The sequence below is a fragment of the Falco biarmicus genome, chromosome 2 (genome assembly GCF_023638135.1).
Source record: "Falco biarmicus isolate bFalBia1 chromosome 2, bFalBia1.pri, whole genome shotgun sequence".
NCBI classification, from domain to species: domain Eukaryota; kingdom Metazoa; phylum Chordata; class Aves; order Falconiformes; family Falconidae; genus Falco; species Falco biarmicus.
Window position 1 is genome coordinate 28,575,816 of NC_079289.1, and position 22,359 is coordinate 28,598,174.

At 39.6% G+C, this 22,359-nt stretch overlaps 1 protein-coding gene across 2 annotated transcripts; it reads right to left on the reverse strand.

The window, feature by feature from the left end:
• Nucleotides 1-93: 93 nt before the first annotated feature.
• On the reverse strand, nt 94-21,768 carry PROSER1 (proline and serine rich 1). 2 transcript variants are annotated; one of them, XM_056329701.1, is made up of 13 exons: nt 21,631-21,768; nt 18,461-18,526; nt 17,666-17,734; nt 17,121-17,215; nt 14,552-14,645; nt 13,941-14,051; nt 13,160-13,243; nt 12,126-12,204; nt 9,788-9,883; nt 9,622-9,666; nt 5,360-7,118; nt 4,559-4,706; nt 94-411 (listed from the first exon to the last, which is right to left on the reverse strand). In XM_056329701.1, exons 1-13 carry the CDS (start codon nt 21,673-21,675, stop codon nt 406-408), a joined length of 2,697 nt encoding a protein of 898 aa, XP_056185676.1. In that variant the 5' UTR covers nt 21,676-21,768; the 3' UTR covers nt 94-405. The 2 variants fall into 2 exon arrangements, with proteins under 2 accessions (XP_056185676.1, XP_056185674.1); XM_056329699.1 differs by lacking the exon at nt 94-411 and adding an exon at nt 1,528-3,214.
• Between the last annotated feature and the right edge of the window lie 591 nt (nt 21,769-22,359).

Sequence of the window (22,359 nt, forward strand, 5' to 3'; positions counted from 1 at the left end):
GCTGTTTCTCCTGTATTCTCTACAACTGCAATTAAAGCACTTGAAAGAAATATTGAAACTTACATTTGCAAACACAATCCCAGTATGTTTAGATGTTTGGAATAAAGATTTTATTTCAAAGAACACTACACCTTATCTTTGCAGTCTGTCAACACAGCTGAAATACAGCAGTAATAGGCAACTTGAACAACAAAAAAATCATAGTCCAGAATTGAAGTTACAGCAACAGCCTTTTCCCAGCACCGGCTCAGTGTAAGATCCAGCATGGTTTGCCTCAGGAGACATTCTTCCTTGGCTTTTTAAAAATGGTGCTCAAGTAAGCATGAAAGAGCTCAGGACAAATCACCCCCTTCAGAAATTCCAAGGCTGGGTCACAGGAGTTTGCTGCAATGCAGAACACAGACTTTACTCCTGAAGAGAAAAAAATTAATAAAAAACAATTTTACATCAGGAGAAGTATTTAGAAGTTGCAATGTACCTTAATCCTAACCACTGGGAAGTTCAATTTACAAAATCCTGCTCAATATGATTCACTAAGAACCAGAGAGCCCATTCTAGACAAACAAAACTTGACAGTTCAATGCTTCTTAGCTTATTTGTTCACTTGTCTAATACGCATGATCAGCTTCTACGTAAAACTACATCAGCTGTGCATGAAAGACTCTTTTCTGGGTAAAGTGACTAGACACCACTTTGCAACTGCATTGTTTCAGGAGAACAGCATTTAATGCAGTGGATATTCACTGCTTCTCACCTGTTTTCATTTGGAGAAACAGGGCTTCAGAGTCTCCTAGGTGTCTTTGAGTTGTCTAATGTTCAGACAGAAAACAACAACCCACAACCCACGACCATTCCACAGACATTTTCAGAAACCAACTAAAACCGGCTTACTTTTTGATAAAACCCTCCATAACAGCTGATGTCTGGTACTTGGTTTTGACAACAAGGTAATGTAGATTAGTTTAAACTTGGATTGCTTGATGGGGAACAAGGACTCAAATCAGAGATCAAACTCAGCACCTCAGTAAGGTGACAGAACGCTTACTGACTTTGAACTACTTTACATTCACATCTACGAGACAAAAGCCAATTTGTTCTTGCCAAGATACCTATATTTTTATTTTCTCGTTCTCCAACTGATCTACAAATCTAGAAAGAACAAGTCAAGAAGGAAAGCATAATGAAAGATGGTAGAGATTTTTCCACATATTCCTTGAATCAAGATATAAGGCACAGATTTTAAAAGCAGTTCAGAGTGGAGAATAATCATTAGAATTCATCAGGTTTCACAAAATAAAAAAATTTAAAAGTGCAATACGTTTCTACCTTTATCTTCGAAGTAATACATACTTTTGACTATTAAAATGCAAGGCTACTGAATTGCTGACAAAGTACCAAGGACACTATTTTTTTTTATCTAAACACTTCATAGGATATTTCTATTGCCACTTTTTAGGAAACCAATTTTATAATTCAGTATATAATCCTGCATCATAAAGAAACAGCATAAGCAAGATCAAACATTAGTAAGTGTCTTAGTAAAAACAAGTTTATTTATCTGTATTTTAGACAAATATGTAAATAGTCAGCAAAGCCTTTCTGACATGACTGTAAACTTTTTATTTAAAAAAATCGTGTTAAAAACCAATACAGGAATTTCCATTAATGTTCTAAAAAAGTTTGTTCACATCTTGAAACAAAATACATTAGCAACATCTCCCAGCAGAATTAATCTTTAAAAAAGTAAAACTCTAGGTGCAGAGCTTTTCTACAGTATAGTATCCGCTACGTTTTAATTTAATCACAGGATTGAATATCATTCATCTCTATTGTCTCTAGAACACGATCAAGAGTTTATCTTAAATAGATGATATTCAATGATGTGTTACACATTGCCACAGGTACTAACATTATTAGAAGAGTGCACAACCCAATTTCACTAACAAAGCAAGACCTTTCTATATGCTGTGTCATAATCCTTCCTAACCAATACAGTTAATTTAGCTCTATGCCTTTAAAATCATGTACATTTTCCAAGGGAAAATACTAAAAAATCCATGGTCCAAATTCTGCTCCCATTTATATTCACAGGGTAACATAAGCACCATCAAGTTTGGTTTATAGGTGAAAAGCATATAGAGAACCAGTTCATTTTTGAATATAAGGGAGAGAAGAACTTGACCCATGTCTGTAAACATTCACAAAAGTCTGCAGTCAAAAGTGCCAGATGGGCAGCCTATCCGCAGTACAATTATTTCATTTGAAGAGAGGTGTGGGGGCAGGGAGAATGTTATGGAACATTATTTTAGAGGCAAATTAAAATGCTTTTATTTACTTCAGAAATACATATTCTCAGCTAGCTAAACCATACTCCAGTAAAACATAATCCACTTCTACCCAAATACAGTAAAGCATCATTTCCTAGCTCTCCTGGTCAGATTCAGACAAAGGAGTATGCAATTCAGCAGCAAGCCCATGACAGTATCTCAAAATGTAAGAAACCCCCCACACCCCTCTGATCTAGCCTCCCCTTAACATTCTGCTGATGCTAACAGGAGATCCTCACACATCTAAGAAAAGATCCGAAGAACCATAAACTGATCTTGATCTATGCACACACAAGAAGTGTGTATCTGGACAAAAGATCGTCTACAGCTTTAAGTATCTAGTTTTGGTCTAGATCTCATTCTATATTAACCACATATACCATAGAAAACATAACAGGATAGGTTCTTATACACACTATTAAGTATACTTGTTCTCCCCACTTAGTTTAACAGCCATTTGCTCTATTTACATAAATGTCCATCTGAATGTTCCTGATCCTGTACAACACCGAACTTTCAACTCATAAGCTAAAAGGAGAGTCAAGGATGCTCAGCAATCCACAGGATCAGACCCTGAATCAATTGAATGCAATCACAAATCAGGTTTGACATCTGACACAATCTCCTGGAATCATTTTATCCTCATGTTTTCCCCCTCTTTCCCCAATTCAGACCATGCTCCCACTAATGCGGAGATAGCCTTCAAAGTGAATAGGATCATGCTCTGTCAAGCAACCACTGCAGTCTTTAAAAATGTCTGGGATTTATTGCCATCCACTCTGGGGCAGACTTGTCTGCAATGAAAATGGTGTTCCTGGTGTTGACGGATAGTTAGCAAAACCTTCAGGCTGAGCTGTATAGTTCTCCAGAGCAGAAGCAGAATGTGCCTTCAAGGAAGAGAAGAAGTTAGGGAACAGCATTGATAAAAACAAAGAAACAAACAAAAAACTGTATTAGGCAAAATTTCAGGCATAATACCAGTCCTACTCAAGCCAAAGCAAATAAAATATAATCTGAAGTGTGCAAAGAACAGAGATGAGCGATGCACCTGTATGCAGATGTTAAAATGTAGTGCAACTATTGCTCTGAAATACCAGAGAATGCGGAAAGCAGTTGGATTAAGAGGGAAAATGAGGAAGCATTAACAGCATACTTTCCAGTGGAGTAAGCACCAGCTGATTTGGAAGGCATAGCTTAATCAGGCGCTGTAGTACTTCACTGACTTCAAACCTTCTCTTCATTGCTTGAGTAAGCCAAGTGTTAATTTTAGTGAACAGAACTTGTAAACAAGAAAACTGATGTCTCCCTAATGCAATCTGCATACACAGATTTCTACAAATTACATAAATTCCTGAGCTGCAAAAGCAGCATAGCCTAGACAAAGTAATTTACTTCTTCCAGTCTGTTTCCCCTGATATTCAAAAGATACCTGACAATATCCTGCACATTGAACAGTACTTAAGACACATGCTCCATTTCACAAACTTATTGTGTCACAGAAGAAAGAAAACATTAAGTCAAGACACTCAACTGCCTCTTTCAGTATTTTGTAAAGAAGGACAAATTTCCTAACAGAATCCTTAATCTATACAGAGGCCATATTTAACAAAAGGCAAACTGAACATCTAAATACAAACTCCGATGGTAATTTCAGTTAACTTGTGTAAGTCAATGACTGAAACAAGTTGTTTCATGGACAAGAGAGATGATGAAACTACACATCACCTAAAGCCACCTCAAGCTTCTATTACAATTGCAATTGTGGGAGCTATCAACAGAAAGGCACAACCACAGCAGAAACAAATTCAAGACAACCTGATTGTGCATGTAGAGGCACATATAACTCACAACAAAGTGGTTTTCCATGTAGAACTTTAAGTATTAAAGAGTCAGACAGGAAACGAGCACAAATTTTGCAACTACATGGTCAGCTCATTAGATTTAATCTAGCAAAAATTTCACTTGCAAGTCTTTTTTCTTTTACTCCTTCCCATTTTACAAGACTTTTCAAAAAGCATTTAATCCCATTCATGATGTCCAGAAGCACGGCACATTGGCCTTGAATAAGAAGTTAATGAGTTGTTCTTTATTATCACCCTTGTAATCGGTTCTCAAACAGGTTAGGAGTTTTAATCATTTACTGACTTAAACTAATCCCACTAAGTTAACACGCAAGTACGTGCTCAAATGATCACAGGAAGCAAAACAGTATTAAGAAATAGGCATGTTACCTGTAGTAGCGCTGACTGTGCTGCCGCACTATGCTGCAATTCCTGTAAGGAAGATTGTGCGGCACCTTGGGGAAAGCCAGGGATACCAGGGAGAGATAAAAGGCCAGGAAAAACTGCATTTCCTGGTGTCTGCAGTCCAGAAGTCAAGCTGAAAGAACGGCAAGATGCGGCTATTATTAGGAACATCATGTTTTGTCCTATGTTTCTCTCTCTACAAGCTTGTCTCTACAGAAGTTACAAACCCACCTCTTTTTCTAAACCTCATAAGGGCCAGAATTTCCAAACAGAAACCCAGTGTCTACCCACCTACAAATTATTCATGCACACACAAACCAAGACTGTCTGGAGCACAATTAAGAAGGGAACTCACAAATTTCTGTACCTTGGCTGTGCCTACAATTTGCACAGAAAAAAACTTTACAAAGTCAATGCTGAGTACTTCCTTAAAACATAGGAACATCTACGATATTGTCTGCTATTACCTGGATGTGTCAATGGATGCCCACGTGGAATCCATTCTTGTAAAAGCCTAGGAGGTGCCAAGTATCCTTATCTGGGAAATAAGATCACTCAGCACCTCACTGGATTAGACTGTTGTAACAGGGACTACCGAGGACAACCTATTTAGTAACTACTCTATCAGTTTCTAAAGACAGGTGGAAATCTGCTGGTGAACTAACTTTAAAAATTAACTGTAATTATGAACTATGGGTGAAAATAATGTCTATGCCTCAGTAAAATCAGTGTTTTGCTCAAGAGAAAAAGAAACAGTTCTGACCTCCTTCAGAAACAGAAACATACCCAGCCTGTGCAACAAGTGCAGAGTTGAAGTTTGAGCTAAAGGCCGAGGCAAACCCTGGCAGGACCGGAGCCGGAGATGGGGCTGTGGCAGCTGCCGGCAACGGTGCAACTGCTGCTACTGCAGAAGATGCCTGGAGGCCAGGGAAAGAAGGGAGAGCAGGAGTGACAGAGGGTGTGTTAGAGACAGGAAAACCAGGGAAGGATGGGTTTGATGATCCCAGAGGTCCCTGGGCAACAGAAAAAAGGGAAGGGACGGCACTGGACAAGTTAAGCGAGAAGGGTGGAGCAGAGACTGCTGCTGAGGCGGCGAGTCCTGAGAGTACGGCGGCAGTGGAATTCACATGAGGGGCAGACACAGCTGAAGCGGTTGTAGACGGAGTAGCTAACAAAGACCCTGGCAGAGTGACGGGTGGTGTAAGTGCTGGATTACCAGTAAAAGCAAAGTTACTGGTTAGAGACGTAAAAGGAGGAAGTCCATTGAACACAGGGGCAATGGGAGCAGAGGAGCCATGTGGGGCGAGGGAAATGGAAGCCAGAGAACTGGAGTTGTTTAGGGGAGCACTCAAAGAGGAGAGACCCGATAGCGCCGGATTCAGCGAACTGGGCAAACTGACTGGCACAGAAGCTGCTGAGGTGTATGCACGCCCGAGCGCTGACAGTCCTATAGTGCCATGAGAAGGGCTAGCCGAATGAGAAGGACCTTTGAAGGCCGAGAGGGTAGGACTCATGGGTTCTGTTTTGACCAGAACTGGGATACTTGTGGCAGCTGGGGCTGATGAGAGCTGCTGATCAGAATTAGTAGGGCTTGCGCCATGCAAGAGGGAGGCTGATGAGCCACAGTTGACTGGCATAATTGATGGCGAAGTGGCTAAAGGTGACTGTGCAGGCAATGTTGGAGGAGTGGAACTAGAATTGGCTACAGATGGGGATGGAAGACCTGGAAAAATGGCCAGCCCGGGCGTGGAGGAACACTGTGAGGTGGGGGTGGCTGATGGGGTGTAACATTTGTTGACAGAGGAAGTGGGAGGGTCAGAGCTTTGATTAGCAAGAGCAGATAAAGAAGCAAGCTCACTTGTCATAGCAGAAGGTAAAGCAGATGAATTGATTAATGAAGTGTCATTTGATGTCAGAAATCCCTTTAAGACAGACAAAATCGGGTTAGGCAAGCTAAGCGAACCAGGAATGGTAGTGGCAGGAGGATTAGCAATTGTAGATGGAACAGGACTAGAAATCCCTTGGGCGTTGGGCGTCAAGGACAAAGGGAGGCCGGCAAAAACTGATGACAATGGAGGGGGGTTATTAGCGGAAGCGATTGAAGAGGTTGCAGAAAATGGGAGGCCAGCAAATGGTGCTGTAGCAGATGCGAAAGCTTCAGTAGGAGCAGGTGTGGCACACGGTGTGGAAGAACCTTGCGGAGCTGGCGTAGCAGTGGGTATAGAAGCCAGCCCAGAAAAAACTGCAGGGATAGGGGTAGAGGTTGCACTGTGAACAGATGTGACAGGAACACCAGGCAATGAAAGGGATTTGATGACAGTAGGGGTTGGGGTGGATGGCTGAGATGTATGGATGGAAGAGACCTGTCCTGGGAAAACAGGAAGGACAGGGGTAGACATGTTCATCCCAGAGATGAGTGGAGTTGCAGGTGCTAATGGATGGCTTATTGCCTTGACAGGTGATGGGGTAGGGACTGGAGTAGCAGCAGGTGTTGAAGGATTAGAACCATGAGGAGTAAAGAGCTGATTCGCTTGTGCAGAAAAAGCTGCAAAGAAACAAAACTGGTAAGAATACTTGAAACTGTCAGAAATGTTTGAAATCAACACAAACACATTTTATACAGCATTTCAAAATACGATACACAGGCAACAGCTAACACACAATGTCTGTATATAAACAATGAACACTGAAGTCTATGAAAACAAAACAAAAAGGTACATACAAACACATCACGCAAGTTGCACATCATGTAGGCTAACACTCCTCTTGAAAACACTCTGTGACATCTGCTACATCTCTTCATGATCTCATGCAAGACAGTTAGATACTCAAATACACTCCATAAGAATGTCTACGTGATACAGGTAAATACCCTCCCTCTGGTCACTAACATCTGGCAGTACCCAAACCAGACCTAATATTCCATCGGCATCAGATCACCTGGGCTCCTCTGCATCCACTCTCACTGAAGGCCAGAATTTCCTTCAGAACCAGTTAATTCAATGTATCAGGATTTCAAAGAAGTTTAGTCAACAACTGAAGAAAGCTGATTTCAGGTGCTGGTATTTTTCTTTCCTTCAAAATCAGGTCATTCTCTTCACTGTGTTTCCTTCAGATTTTGATTCTAAGAAGGTACACTTTTAAATTCATGTATCACACTACAGTATTAAACTAACATTGGCACTTGACTTTATCAACAAATATTTCTGTAAGTCTTTAGTGAGGTGTCTATAACTGAGGCAAGCACCTGCCACTAGGAATATCACTTTGTAAGGCTGATACAAGCTAAGTCAGAGACATCAGTCAGTCTGGAAGAAAAGAGGGGAAAACAGGCAGGCACACCGCAAATGGGAATGTGGAGGTTAATGGAAAGAAGCTGCATTTATGAACACTGTCATGTCAACAGCCTTGATATGCCTCTATCTGTGAAACATGTGGAATATGAATGTGTTAATCATTCCTTGCAAACAACCCTTGTGCTTTATTTTACTTTTAAAATAACCTGTTCAACTGTAAGCACATCACTGATCCAACCAGTCAAACTCATTACCCATAAGTCTGTAACAGCTTAAATTTCTCACTTGCCCAAATTCTACATAAACACACACAAACCCCAAACCAGAATCTTTCAAATCCTGGACCTAAACTGATATGAGAAACTCCTGTGTATCTTGAAAGCCTAAAACCCAGTAACTTTACAAAAAAACTATTTCATTTTACATATTCTTTTCCAAAAATCTAGACCAGGGGTCCTCAAACTTTTTAACCAGGGGGCCGGCGCGCGGATGCAGTGGCAGGCAGTCATCTGCGGCTGCTTGGTTTCCCCCCCCAGCCCCTGGCGGGGGGGTGCAGGGGGCTCTGTAAATACCGGGGGCCGGACTGGGGACCCTGGGGGGCCGTATCCAGCCCGCGGGCCATAGTTTGAGGACCCCTGATCCAGACCCAGACTGCTTGGCTCCGGATTCTGTTCTTTCCTCGTCTTGTTTCCAGGCTGAAGACCCTCCTAAATATCACAGTTGTTAATCCTGACAGCCAAGATAATCACCAGAGAAATACAGCTGCAATAGAGCCCAGGGCTGCTACTGAATTTCTCCTCCTAAGAGATGTTATTTCTTACACTGTATTCATTTAACTACATAAACTACCTTGTAAGTACATGCACACTAAAAGGGGTATATACGGATAAAGTGATTCTTTGAAACAGCAGCATTTCTGTAGAACCATCCCTGGGCCTCAAGGAGAAAAAACAAAACTTAACTTTTTTAGTACTAGAAATATTTAGAGGAGCTAAACTTATCACAGTCATTTTATCTGTTTTGGGTATTTGTTAATATGCCTGACTCAAAAGGTCAGTAGATTCTCAGTTGCTATTTGTCAAACCTAACAAAGTATTACAGAAGTCTTTGTACACATAGCTCATAATGGGATTAATATTATTTTGTACTAAGAAGTGTACAAAGCATATGAAGTACCATACAAATAGAGACAACAAAAAAAATAAATGCACAACTCTCTCTTCTGAAAAAAGAACTGGATTTTAAAGGGTAAGACAAAAGTGCAGGCAGACATAGTTGGATGCAAGTCTGGGATAAGACACCCTACACACGGATTTAAACAAACAATAATAACCCGTCTCTCCTGTATTCCTAGCTTCCCATTGCAACTAATATATGAAATTGAAATGCAAATGAGTTTTCAAATAGATGTCCAGAGTTTTAACTGAAAAGATATTACTGAAGTGTTTCAGTGCACTACATTGCAAAGCGTATTTTTAGTTTTTTACATGATTTCTCACACACTTATATGCTGAAGGTGTTAAAACTTTAGTGAGCTAACCCAACAGGCTGAATTTTAATATTTCAATGCTTCTAAGTGCCAAATGCCTGAGATGATTTTTTCCTCCACTCTCAAGGGGTCCTATTCCAACAGCAGTTAAATACTTAGAGGCTTATGAAAATCGCACTAAACAATTGAGTTCTTTACATTTTCTAAACAAGTAACAAAGATACAATCAACACAAAAAATCCCCCTGTGGATTTGCAATTTACCTTGATTTTGGGAAGGTTTTGCCTGGCCAGAAAGGTCCTCATTTTCTAAACACGGAATAACAGCTTGTTATTTAAAAGCAAATCAAACTCCATCAGTGAATGATCCATTCACAACAATGAATTAGAAAAAACGCCATCAACATTCTTAAAGGTATGCATGCTTTACCTGATACCACTTGATTAGCAGTGTATGGCGGAGGAGCTGGTAAGCCTGGAGCTATGACATTAGCCATTGGAACTAAGCCAGCATTGTTGTAAGCACCTAAAATAACAAATGCAATACAAATCTCAGTTGTCAGAAGAAACTGTATCTAAATGAACCGGTGTCCTTTCCTTTAAAAGAACATTTCCAAGATTGTAAGACATTCCTTCACCAAAAAAGCCAGATCAGTTAATCATCCAGGCTGGATGCTGACTTTTGCCTATGTCTGCCTGAATGGCGTGCATTGTGATCCAAATTTTAGTAAGGGTAGTTCTCTTGAAAAAGACTGAAAAAGTCAGCTTTCAATTGCTTTCAGTTCCATTTTGCCTGAAAAACTCAAAGGAGAAGAGTGATTCAGAGTGTCTGCAGTGTTTTTTGGTTTTTTTCTATTCCTAACTTAAAGGCTGTTGCAACTCTCCCTTTAACATTAAAGCCTTGACAAACAAAAGACCAAAACCAGCCCTCTAACACTAGTCAGAAAATTCAGAGAAAAAAATCTCTAATACTTAGCCTATCATTCTTCAATATTTCTTTAACTGATAAGAAATTCAAGTGGGTTAGCAAATTATTTTAATATAAAATACTTATTTTACTTGACACATAAAACCCCACCATTTTCCTTCCTTATTCTTTGAGGCAACTCAAAACTGTTGTATTGCTGTAGTATACAGTTCTGATGAAGCACAGAATTGAAATCACAGGAACATATATACACTTCACAGTGGTCCTGAATGAATATTCTAAGAGCATAAGAATTTACATTTCATGGGAAAAGGTAGCACTTGAACAATACTTAAAGTGCAATAATTTGTCATAAACAACTCCTTTCTGATTTCACACTTTCATAATAGTTCTACCTAATGTTAAGATTTCTTGCATGACAACTCTTGGCTGAAAATCAATCATTGTGTCACCCAGGAAATGTTAAACCAACACATATAAGTGGCTGAAAACAAAACATCATTCTGACCATCACTCGAAAACAATCACATTCAATAGTTTAGGTCAGCATCTGCAATCTCATTAAAGACATTTTTATATATGTAAATATATATTATCAATTATGAGTTCCGTTGTCACAAGTTTGTTAAAGAAACATGCAGCCTAATAAGGCCTTTAAACCTCAAAAGCTGTTTCATATCCTAAAATGAACTCATAATTACATCCAGTCACAGGACAAATTTTGCGTCCTAACTTACTTTGGATAGGATTTGTATAATATAAATTTGGGCTAGCCTGCAAATTTCCTGTATGTTTTTCTGGGGAGCAAGTAATTTCTAAAGCGCAAATCTTCAGACTTACTTTAGCCACCAATAGTGCCCATTTTTCTGAACTGACTATAAAGAGACTTGCAGGCATCAAGGTGGTTAGATGACTCACCCATCAACATGCACTAAGAGCTCTACCATGCTTTCTTATCAAATACCTTAAAAACTCCCCGAAACCCCTAACATCAGTGAGAAGCAAGCCTCCTAAACAGAGCCCTCCTTGTTTTGCAGTACAGAATTGCACAATTAGAAAAAGCTTTCAGTTGCTGCTCAGAAAGACCAGAGTCTGACTACATTAGTACTCCAACTTCTTCCAACGAAATGGCAACTGCCTTGCTCCCTTCCAACAATGCCTGGAATCAAATAACTGATGCACAGCAGAGCAAAGAGAAAGGAGTTTATGAAGAAAGACTCAATGTTACCTAAGGCACAAGGATAGGAACAGTCAGACCAAACACAGGAAAAGGTAATCACTATATTCCTTCTGAGCCTGAAATCTACATGTTTAAACTTTTCTTTTAGGAAACTATTTTCTCTCCATAGTGATGGAGAGAAAGTAAAGCTGAAGGCAACTAAGAAACAGATTACCCCTTCAACTGAGGAACAGATTATGGTTCCTACGTATTTCCACCCAAATGCAGGTCTGTGCCTGACCATATCCTAAGTTTGGTACAACAGCAACAAGTCAACAGACTTCTCAACCCAAACCTTGGTCAAACATTACAACAATGACACAGCCCTAGTCTTGTCTAACATGCACAATGCCTCCCATAAAAGAAATAGTCTGTCATCAGAACAGGATTGTGAATTTTCCTTATGATGAATGTTGGAAAAAGAAGTCAATAAATTCCTCTTTTTATCAGCTCTTGCAGTCATGACAGGAAAAGGTAGAAACCAGTACCCAGAGCAGGCTTAGGGAGCACAAGCCAATTCCAGATATGTTCATGGTCAGTGAAACTGACACTTGACACTTTTTAATTAAAAGGCAAATGGATGAAACAATAGCATCAAGCAAAAACACATAGAAGCCTTACTTGGTGCAATAGTTGCATGTGGCCGACATGGTGGGATGGGGTATGGAACTGGTTTGTGTGGATTGTAGGTTGATGGAGCCTAAATAAACAAAAAACAAACGGAAGAAGCAATAGTGAAAGCATTACCTAATGTTCCTCAGACAAAAGGCTAACATTCAGATACTAGTACAGACAGCTGTTCTTCACCGGAAAATTATGCTAGAGCAAACTGTTTCATAGTATCTGTAATAGGGACTGAAAATATTTCATTCTTTCTGAGAAGAATGGAACAAACATCACCAGCACAACTTCAGATTTTGATTTAATACTGAACAGAGGTGGGAAAGGGAACTTCTTCCTGCCTTGTAGTTTTCACACTGTGCAGTCTTGGAGTGACTTCTCATTTTAAAGATTTAGCACATTTAAAACTAACAAAGAGTTAGGAAAATACCTGTCCCTTTACAATAATACATCTTAGTGAGAAATATCTCATAATAAAAGTGAAAATACAACATCTGGGCAATATTTCAAAGTGTTATCAGGTCCATTGAAAGTTTGTCCCATATGCTTAAAAATCTTGAAATACAGATCAGCTGTGTTGTTAAGAAACAAGAACCTCCTTCTAAGGCACTGCTGTAATTCAAGTTTCCAAGATGCAGGCATCTTTGATTGTTCATGTGGGAAACCCTCAGACTGTAATAAAAAATTGCATATATTGGTATCTAAAACTGCTACTAGCTCATCATGGACTACCGAAAATGCTTTTAGTTTGCTCTTCTGCTACTGCAATTTAAATTCTGCCTTCAAATGCACACACACTGTATCCACTAGAGAATCCTATCCCCCAGATATATAAATTACAGCTTCTTTTCAAGTTAAATAAAAAAATACTAGGTCATATTATCTTCCATTACAGAAGTTAAGCTTTGTTTAAATTGCTGCTGTACCATCTTCTCGCAACAAACCAACATTTTGTATCGAAGTCTCATTGGACTGGCTGGTGATTGTATTATTTATTTTTAAGTTTCAATTATTCATTCATTTATTAGACATACTGGTTTGGATGGTCCGAGTATACGAGCTGCTATTCCCTTTCCTTCATTCGTACATTCTTCTGTGTCCTTTTTGATAGGGGTTCCCTGAAACAAAGAAAATTAAACTGTTAATTTAGAAGGGAATCTTGCTATAGAATTTCTGACATATTTGATTTTTTTTTTCTAAACTACATTCAAGCTTTTGAATATTCTGAAAGTGATTTTTCTTGGGAAAAAGAAACTGTGTTCTAGACTTGTAAAACTTTACGTAAGAGCATTCCAATAGCTTAATTTATAACACTGAGCTTTTCTAAAGAGACACATATTAAACAGTCCATGTTTCTGACATAATTAGAATTCTGCATTTTGATTTGTGGACATGATAACTTACATTTTGCAATCCCTTAAGTGTTCACAGGAAATACTTAACATGTTTGTTCAAGAATTACTCTAGGATTAGCAGTAGTGTACTGTAGTGACCATATTAGTTCATCTCATCAACCTACCAGTAAGGTTTTTTACACCTCTCCTATTTCTGCCAAATATTGCTGGAGTTTACAATGTTTTCCTTATATGAACAATGTCTTATTTATGCAGTAATTTTTACTCGAAGCAACACAGAAAGAATGGGGAAATAGAAATAATGCAAGTTCCCTACAAATGTGGAATGAGTGAATACAAAAAACCCATTGATTTTAATTCCACTCCTCCTTCTATATATATGAATCCTGGTTTTGGTTATACTATAATGTATCCTAAATCAAGGATGCTGTGAAAAGCAATACCATAGGATCATGCTTACTGGGAAAATTCCATTTATGCGGCTTGGTTTGCCCTTGGGATAAGGGTTGCCAGGAATCATGCCACAGGATGATATCATAGCATGAGGAGCCTTACAGCCCGTTTTTGAAGCCTGCAAAATAATCAAGAAAGGACATTATTTGCTATCAAATTCAATGCTTTAAAGAAATTAATTACTATTTCATAACATTTAGACTGCATGAATCAACCTACGTGGAACAATTCAGAGCTCTGTCTCAAAGCTTCTTCCCAAATAGTCCAAACAGCATGAGGTTCTGCCAAAGTCACCTATGTTTTGAATAACCCTGTTCAGATCACCTCTGATTCTACTGAATTTGGGGTTAAGCACTTGGTATTCTCCAAAACAAATTTACTGTTTTTTTCAGCATCGGGTGCAATCCTGTACCCTTTTCCATATGATCCCAATGCCTAACAAACTTTTCTTTTTTTTGCACATGTATTACACATAGCACTTATTGCAGCTGCTTCTTTCTGTCTTCCACCAGTAGTTTCCAGAAGTCTTCATGGTAAGTCCTGACCCCATAACGACCATAAGAATGGAAACAATACTGTATTTGACAGAATCAAGGACACTAGGAGTATCTTGACTACCTGTTCAAGAATTCTTCTGCATCTTTTCTTCTCTGACATATTAATTCTGAACAGATCTTCAATAAGGCGATAATTCTGAGCATCAACAATGTTGCTATAAATAAAGACATTGACAGATGATTACTGCCATTCTATATGCTATTAGAAACAATGCACTACTGAAAAGTGATCAACACTCAGCCAGTACCCAACAGTACATTAAAAAAACATTATTAGTTCATATAATACTATTATTATTATTAAAGTAAACCCCCCAGGCTTAAATATTAACTTCATACCTGTAAATAAAGCATGATATTAGAATTAAGTACCAATACAGAACAATGGACAATGATGGCTAAACTTTATGGCAAAAATTACTATGTTGACAAAATTAATTTTGCATCACAACAGTTCACTAGAAAGCTTTAATTTGATACTAGCACACAATTCCGAGCACAGCAGAAAACCTGCAGCTACTCAGTTTGCCCTTGTTTCTTTCTAGACTGGCAGAGAAACAAATTTTCATCTTATTTGCTCTAGAACGAAAAAGATTAATTGAACTCCTGACAATTCTCTCCATGCTCTGCAGAGCTAGTGAAACCTCTCACATAGTTCCAAAAAGTACCCTTCTTTCTCCTTGCTCCCCTCCCAAAAATAACACTAGACACACCAAAGACAACAACAAAATGTGCAAGTACAAGGACCCTAATGCCTGATTCTACCTGCCTTTTCCAAAACCTTGACCACAGTACCTTTACTGCTGTCAAACACTACCTGCCCCATCCAAACTGCTGAAAATAATATAATCCCAAAAAGGAGGACTTCTCATAGGAGGATACTAGAAGAAATGGAATCAGCAGAATGTTGAATGAAGACATGAAAAATGCCTCAAAGAATGGTATTAAAATGTGAATGATCTTTCAGCTTTGTTCTCTAGTTTTGATTAGCAAAGTAGTACACAGATTTGGGTTAGTATTTCTATACCATGACTCCCTTATGCTCTTGCACTGTAGAAATTCAACAGCTACAGAAGTTACCACACTTTGCCCCCACACCAGCCGAAGTGTAGCAACTGAAGAGTCTATGAGCTCCAATTCTCATTTCAAGAAGCAGAACTGGTTAGTTTAATGGGCCGCTGAACTTCCTTTAGGCTGTCCTGGTTTCAGCTGCATTAAGAGTTAATCTTCTCAGTAGCTGGTGCAGTGCTGTGTTTCAGATTTGGTGTCAGAACAGTGTTGATAACAGATGGTTTTAGTTGTTGCCAGGTAATGTTTATACTAAGTCAAGGACTTTTCAGTTTCTCAGGCCTTGCCAGTGAGAGGGCTGGAGGGGCACAAGAAATTGGGAGGGGACACAGCCAGGACAGTTCACCCAATGTAGCCAAAGGGGTATCCTGTACCATAGAACACCATCCTCAGTATATACATCAGAGAGAGTTGGCAGGGGCCTCCCAATCACTGCTGCACATCAGTCAGCAGGTGGTGAGCAATTGTATTTTGCATCACTTGCTTTTTCTCCCTTCCCTTTGGATGTTATTCCTCTCTCCTTCTCCCTCCTTTTAATTATAATTGTTGCTGCTGTTATTATTAGTAATAGTAGCAGTATCATCATTGGTTTGGGTTTTTTTCCCTTCTCCTATTTTATTTTATTGTCATAATTAAATTGGTTTTGAGTTTTGCATTCCCTTCCGATTCTCCTCCCCATCCCTTGGGGGAGGGAGCAGGCAAGCAAGCAGCTGCGTGTTACTTCGTCTCTGGCTGGGGTTAAACCACAACAGCCACCCTGTTTTGTTTTGGTCTGAAAGAGCATTCATACAGTTTCTTAAAGCTCAACTCAAAAAGCAAGATCATGTCTATATCTTCAGTCTTACGTGTTTTACAGATATGTCATGAATTTATATGCTGCAAAATGTTCAAGCTGGCTGTAATATAAGTCTGTAATAATAATTCATAGGCAAGGCAGACATACTCAATGCAAAAAAAACCCAACCCAAAACAGAACACTTCACATAGCCCTAAACCAGACAGAAAAGTTCCAATATAAATGTATGTAAATGGCATTTTTAAGCAGCTGTGTTTAGTAAAACAAACAATCTTTCGTGTAAACATAAATTTAGAATATCTATACATCTTTTACAGACATTAGATGTGTAAATCAAGTACGTCAATTTAAGAGAACTACCTACTTATCTCATTTTTACATATCTAATATTTAGAAGGCTTTTCAAATGCAAAAGGATCAATTCTCAGAATACTCTGGTCTCAAGCCTTTTACATTTCAGTGAGCAAAAATATAAGGCCCTCTTCATTCTCTACAAGATCTGAAAAACACTGTAAAAACACTGCCAAAGTGGCAGTTTTCCAAGAGGCAGAAGCCCACACAGCAGCATGTTCAAGATTCAGATGACCTATGGAATTTTCCACAATGTCTACTTCTAATTCCTCTCTTTACAGCCCCATCAATAATGGATTTGTGCTTTACCTTAACTGGCCGCAGTGCTTCCTTCTGGAAGTATCTTAGGTTTTATATACTCAAACACTGGTAAAAACAATACAAGTTAAGGAAGTGCAACATGAGAGATACTTACGAAGCTAAGATTTCAAGTGCAATAAGTTTATCTTTACTGAATGTGAAGCAGTTGAGAATGTTAACCATTTTCGATGCCGGAACTGCCACTATTTTCTGACAAGTATGCAAGAAAGAAAAAACGTGTGTATAGAATAAGGCAATACAATTATTTCAAACTCACAATGCAACTCAGTAACAGCTTCATATCATGTATTTTTCAGTAACCATTTAATATTCTCTCCCTCCCACTGGGAAGAAGACTCTATATGCTAAATTCTGAACAAGCAATTCCAAAAAAGCACTTGCCAAAAGCAAAGAAATCAGGGAAGTTAACAATAGTTACAATGGGCTACATCTATTCTTGTGATACACAGGAAAGTAAAAGGTACTTTAATCAGAAAAGATACCCTGATTGTACGTATGAAGTTTTATATTTTCATACCACTGAAAGAGATGAAGATAAAAGGGTACACTGACCCATCAGTTGCAAAAGTAGACATCACAAAACTAAAATGAGATTAAGAAGGCAAACTTACTCCACAAAATTATGTCACAAGAACTTACATGTTGTAAAGCCTTTATTGCCTTGAGCTGTGGTTCAGCCCAGGAGAAGTACCTCAGTAACTCAACAACCTGCAACAGAAAGACCTCCGATCAATCTTTCTTATATATCAAAAAAATCACGCTAACAGCATCAGTATGACCTTTCCATTTCTGGAATACAGTGATATACTGCTAAAAACCACGTCTGTCTGCAATGTTTGATTATCAGTGCCTACAGGCATCTACTGTTCTTTTTATTGCTAAGTATGCACCTAAAAATTCAGTGTGATGAGATGCAGTTTTTTCTATGGAAATATTGAAAAATAGATACTTACTCCTCTCTATATATTTGCATATGTGCACAATAATTGCCACAGTATTAGAATTAAAAAAAAAAAGTCTTTCTGAATAAGCTTATGAACATTCAGTATCTCAAACAGTATATTCACCCAACATCCACAAAAAAAACCACCCAGAAGAAACAGGAAAAAAATCTACATAGTATCAAAATTGGATACTTTTAACTACATGCCAGTTTAGAAAATACATGCAAAATAATCCTAAATTCCATCACAATAAATGTTTCCGATTTTCCCCACATGACAAGGATGAAAATGTAATCATTTTGATAATAAAAACAAGTTGGAAGATTTTTTAACAGTTTCATGCTGATATAATAATGAGAACTTAGATCTCCTCAGTTAATAAAAAAGCTAATATGATTAGCCTCAGTATAACTGCAGACACTGTCTTTCTGAATTACTGAATACACAAATTAAAAACTCCCACTAAACCCGTGACACTGTTGACTTTTACCTGTTCACTAGAGAAGTATCCATGAACATATTCAATAGCTTTTAATTTGTACTCAGTCAATACAGCCTAGAAGATACAGAAAAAAAGATGTATAATTAGTCCCTCAAAAATTGTAATTATAGTACAACCATCTGCTAGGCTAATCCATTAATCTAAAAAAATCTGACCTTATGAAGTGACATTTGCATCAATTACATTGCAATATTCTAAAGTAACAGTATACTCCTTAGATAATTGAGAGTACAATGAAAAGCAGAAATGCAATTTAATTCTTCTGTTAAAAAAACCACTCGTTTTCTGATTTATTTCATTTTGCTCTTTTTTTTTGTTTGTTTAAAACTGTACTGAGAGAAGACCATCATCCCTCTTCCTTTTGCCTTGGAAGGTTTACATCAACTTTACGTTAAACAAGATAACACAGTTGATGATTCATACAATCTCTGCATGTCCCCTGTAAAATAATTAGCAAAGCACCTTATTTCAGTGAATTTATGAAGAGACTGGAGAACAAGTCTCTACAGACAGAATTAAGTATACAACAAAGCTTCCTCCAGAGGCTGATGTAGTCTTATCATTACCTTACCACAGTTCAAAACTTAATACACAATCCTACAAAACAAAGGAAGCAGAGTAGTTTAACCCAGTACTGGCCACCACTTTTCAATCAATGGCAAGACAATTTTGTTAATAACTTAACAAAATTAGATAGTCACGTGGGCTATCTAATACCCAGGGCTTCCTCCCTCTTCTCATACCCGGCTCACTGAGAAAGGTACAAGATGTAAATACAGGTTAACAACTGAATTCCTGCCCCAAACTAGTGCAAACACCTGTCTTCCCCAATTTCCAAGGCCCCCAACTATTGCTAGCTCTCATGCTTTTTCTCAACTCACCTCCAGCTTCACCCACACACCCATTTCTATCTTCTTCCCAATAGCCCTAAAAACCTATCCCTATTCCTTCTTTTATTTTTGTTCTTGCACTTCCACACAGACAGACGTGAAGCTCTCCATCACTGCAACCCATTCCTTCCTGTACCTCATTAAGACACGTTACCAGAAATGTTGAAGTCACAGGGGAAAAAGAACTTCCCTCTTCATGCTCATTTTTTCTCCTCTCCCTTCCTGCTCTTTACATATTTCTGAAAAAAGCCTGCTATGTCTTATAGCAACTTCTTTACCAAAACAAATGTCACTCTTCATCCTTAAATCAACAACTGAATGAGTTTATAATAAAAACACAAACAGAAAGCACTGCTCTGTATATTTATGAAAAACAAACAAAGCCCCAGACTGTTAATAATTGTAACTATATGCAGGGAAAGATAGAAGTAAGCTACACATTAAGACAACTAAGTAATTGTTCCTGCTAATTGTAGGACTGAAAATGGAACACACCAACACAGCTGACCTGTGAATCACATAATAAAACAAGGTTCTACCAATGAGCTAGAAATTAAGTTTAAACAAAGACCTAGCAACAAAGACACAAAATAAGCATTTGGAAAATGAACATTATACTGCAATAGCACAGCTAGTATTAACACAGCACAGCACTGATCCTTATATCAACAGTAAGTTATGTTTACAGGAATACAGGCAGATAGCATAAGGAAATGTAATTGCCTAAAATCACATGTCAATACCCTTTTGTTTGAAGTCTTTAGTAATCACAGAGCGTAGTCTCAAAGGCCGCACTGCAGTAGTAATATTTGAAATATTACTCCCTCCCACCATCAATTCTCACGGAAAATACTGTTGTGCAAGTTGTTCCTTGATTTTTGCCCCCCAGATTTTCCATAAAAATTCTTAAGGTTGGGAAGGAAGTCCACACCCTGAATATCTTAGGCTGTCATGTTTTCAGCTGGTCACGCAGCATGGCACATACCTGTTTTATAAAGGAGAATTTATGACCATGACCTTATTAAAAAATGCCAGTAAGTGCAGCTGTGATAGAAAAACCTGAGGCTTTTGAGCGCAGCTGTTTGTATCTCAATATATTCCAAAATTATAATACTACAACTGCAGCCATCACTGCATGTCATGCTGAAAAGGAGCCAAACTGAAACTCAGCTCTGTAGCACCCAAGTCGAAATAAAGGAATCTACTTCACCTACACAACCCATCGTAACAAAAAACGCCCATCAGAAAAATGCTAAGGATTTCTTTCCTGCCATAAGGCAATCTTATCCAGAACAAGCCCTTCACTTTCACACCAGGACATCTTAAGCAGGATATATCACGTTCTGCTGTGACACTTAAATCACCTCTGCTTAACTACAGCAAAATGTGACATCCCAGGTTTGTACCTCCCACATAAGGTAAGAAACCATTAATCGCAGAGGTTCTGGTTTTACTATCTCCTTTTCTACTTCCAGTATTTGGGGAACTGTTGCAACCACTAATGTCTAGCTCTCCTGTTAAAAGCAGGCCTCTGTGCAGGAAGAAACAAGCGACATGCCAAACATCGGGAAGCCCAGGTTTGTACCCCTGCTTCCCACAAATAGCAGGTATTTTGCTCAGCCCGTTTCGCAGTTCAAGAGCATACAGCAAACCCCAGGGTTTCACACCTCGAAGGAAGGTGTGCACACACTCCTGAGCAATGTGAGATGTGGCTTTGAACAAGGACAGCAGAGCACAGCTTTGAAACCAGCCCTCTCGCGTCACATTCGTGTGCTCTAACTCCTAAACCATCACATGAAAGGCAGATACCTCGCACCGAAAGTCCCAGTCTCCGGTCAGGCCAAGCAAACGCAGCCCCTCCGCCCAAATAAGAGCTACTTAATTATTTTGGCTTTCCTTCCTCATCCTCCTTGATAATAAAAATGCTGTGATAAAATTTCTTCAAGTGCTTATTTCAAATGAGTGCTCTTCAAGCACGGGGTCCCAGCTCAGTGGTAGCGGTCTGGACATTCAATCTCAGTTTTCTGAGAAAATACAAACATCTCAAAGAGAACAAGCATGTCCCAGCAGCTTTACCCTGTAATATCGGACATAAAAAAATCGAGGATACACCAGCAACACAGGATTACAGTTCATACAGGTGAAATTTAGTCTTTATTGAACGCTGAAGTGATTATTAAAGAACAAAAACACCTGACCTGGTGTGTTCATCAAAAGAAATATTCTGTCATCAAATCGTGAAAACTAACATGCAAAACGAGAAGTTACCTTTCTAATTTCATCCAGCACGGTTTCAAATGATTTCTTATCCATCTTTATTAGTTCATTCAATGCAGCTACTTAAACGTGAAGGGAAAAAAAAATATCCAGGCCAAAGACTCAGAATTTTTAAACATACAGAAAAAAAAAATATATATAAAAAAGAAGAAGCAGGGGAAGAAAGGCAGCCTAGGATGCTCTCAGCCCCCGGGCGTTCAGCGCTGACGCCCTCAGAATGCCGGACCCCAGGCAAGAGACAAAGGCAGGCGGGCGCCGCTCGCCGCCCGCTCTGCCCAGCGAAGAAGGCGGCGGGGCCGGGGCCCGGGCGGCGGCAGGCGGGCGGCGGCCCCCGCAGCCCCTCGGCGCAGCGACCCCGCAGCGCCGCTCCCCTCAGCACGCGGCGCCCAGGCCCGGCCGGCCCGCGGCCACCTGCGGGCCGCCCCCGCACCCCATCGCTCGCTGCGCCGCCGCCCCGGGATCCCGGCGGGCAGAGGCCGAGGACGCTTTACGAGCGGCCGCCGCGGAACAGCGCGGGTGCGGGCCGAGGCGGCCCAGAAAGCGAGGGCACAACCCGCAGCCACCGACAGAGTACCGCGCTCCGCCGGCCCTCCCTCCTCGCCGTCGCGCTCCTACGGCATCACAGCGCGGCGCCGGAGGCCCCCTCCGTGCCGGTGGGCCGCAACGCCGCCTGCGCGGGGGCGGCGGAACTCGGGGAGGCCGCGCCCCTCTCCCAGCTCT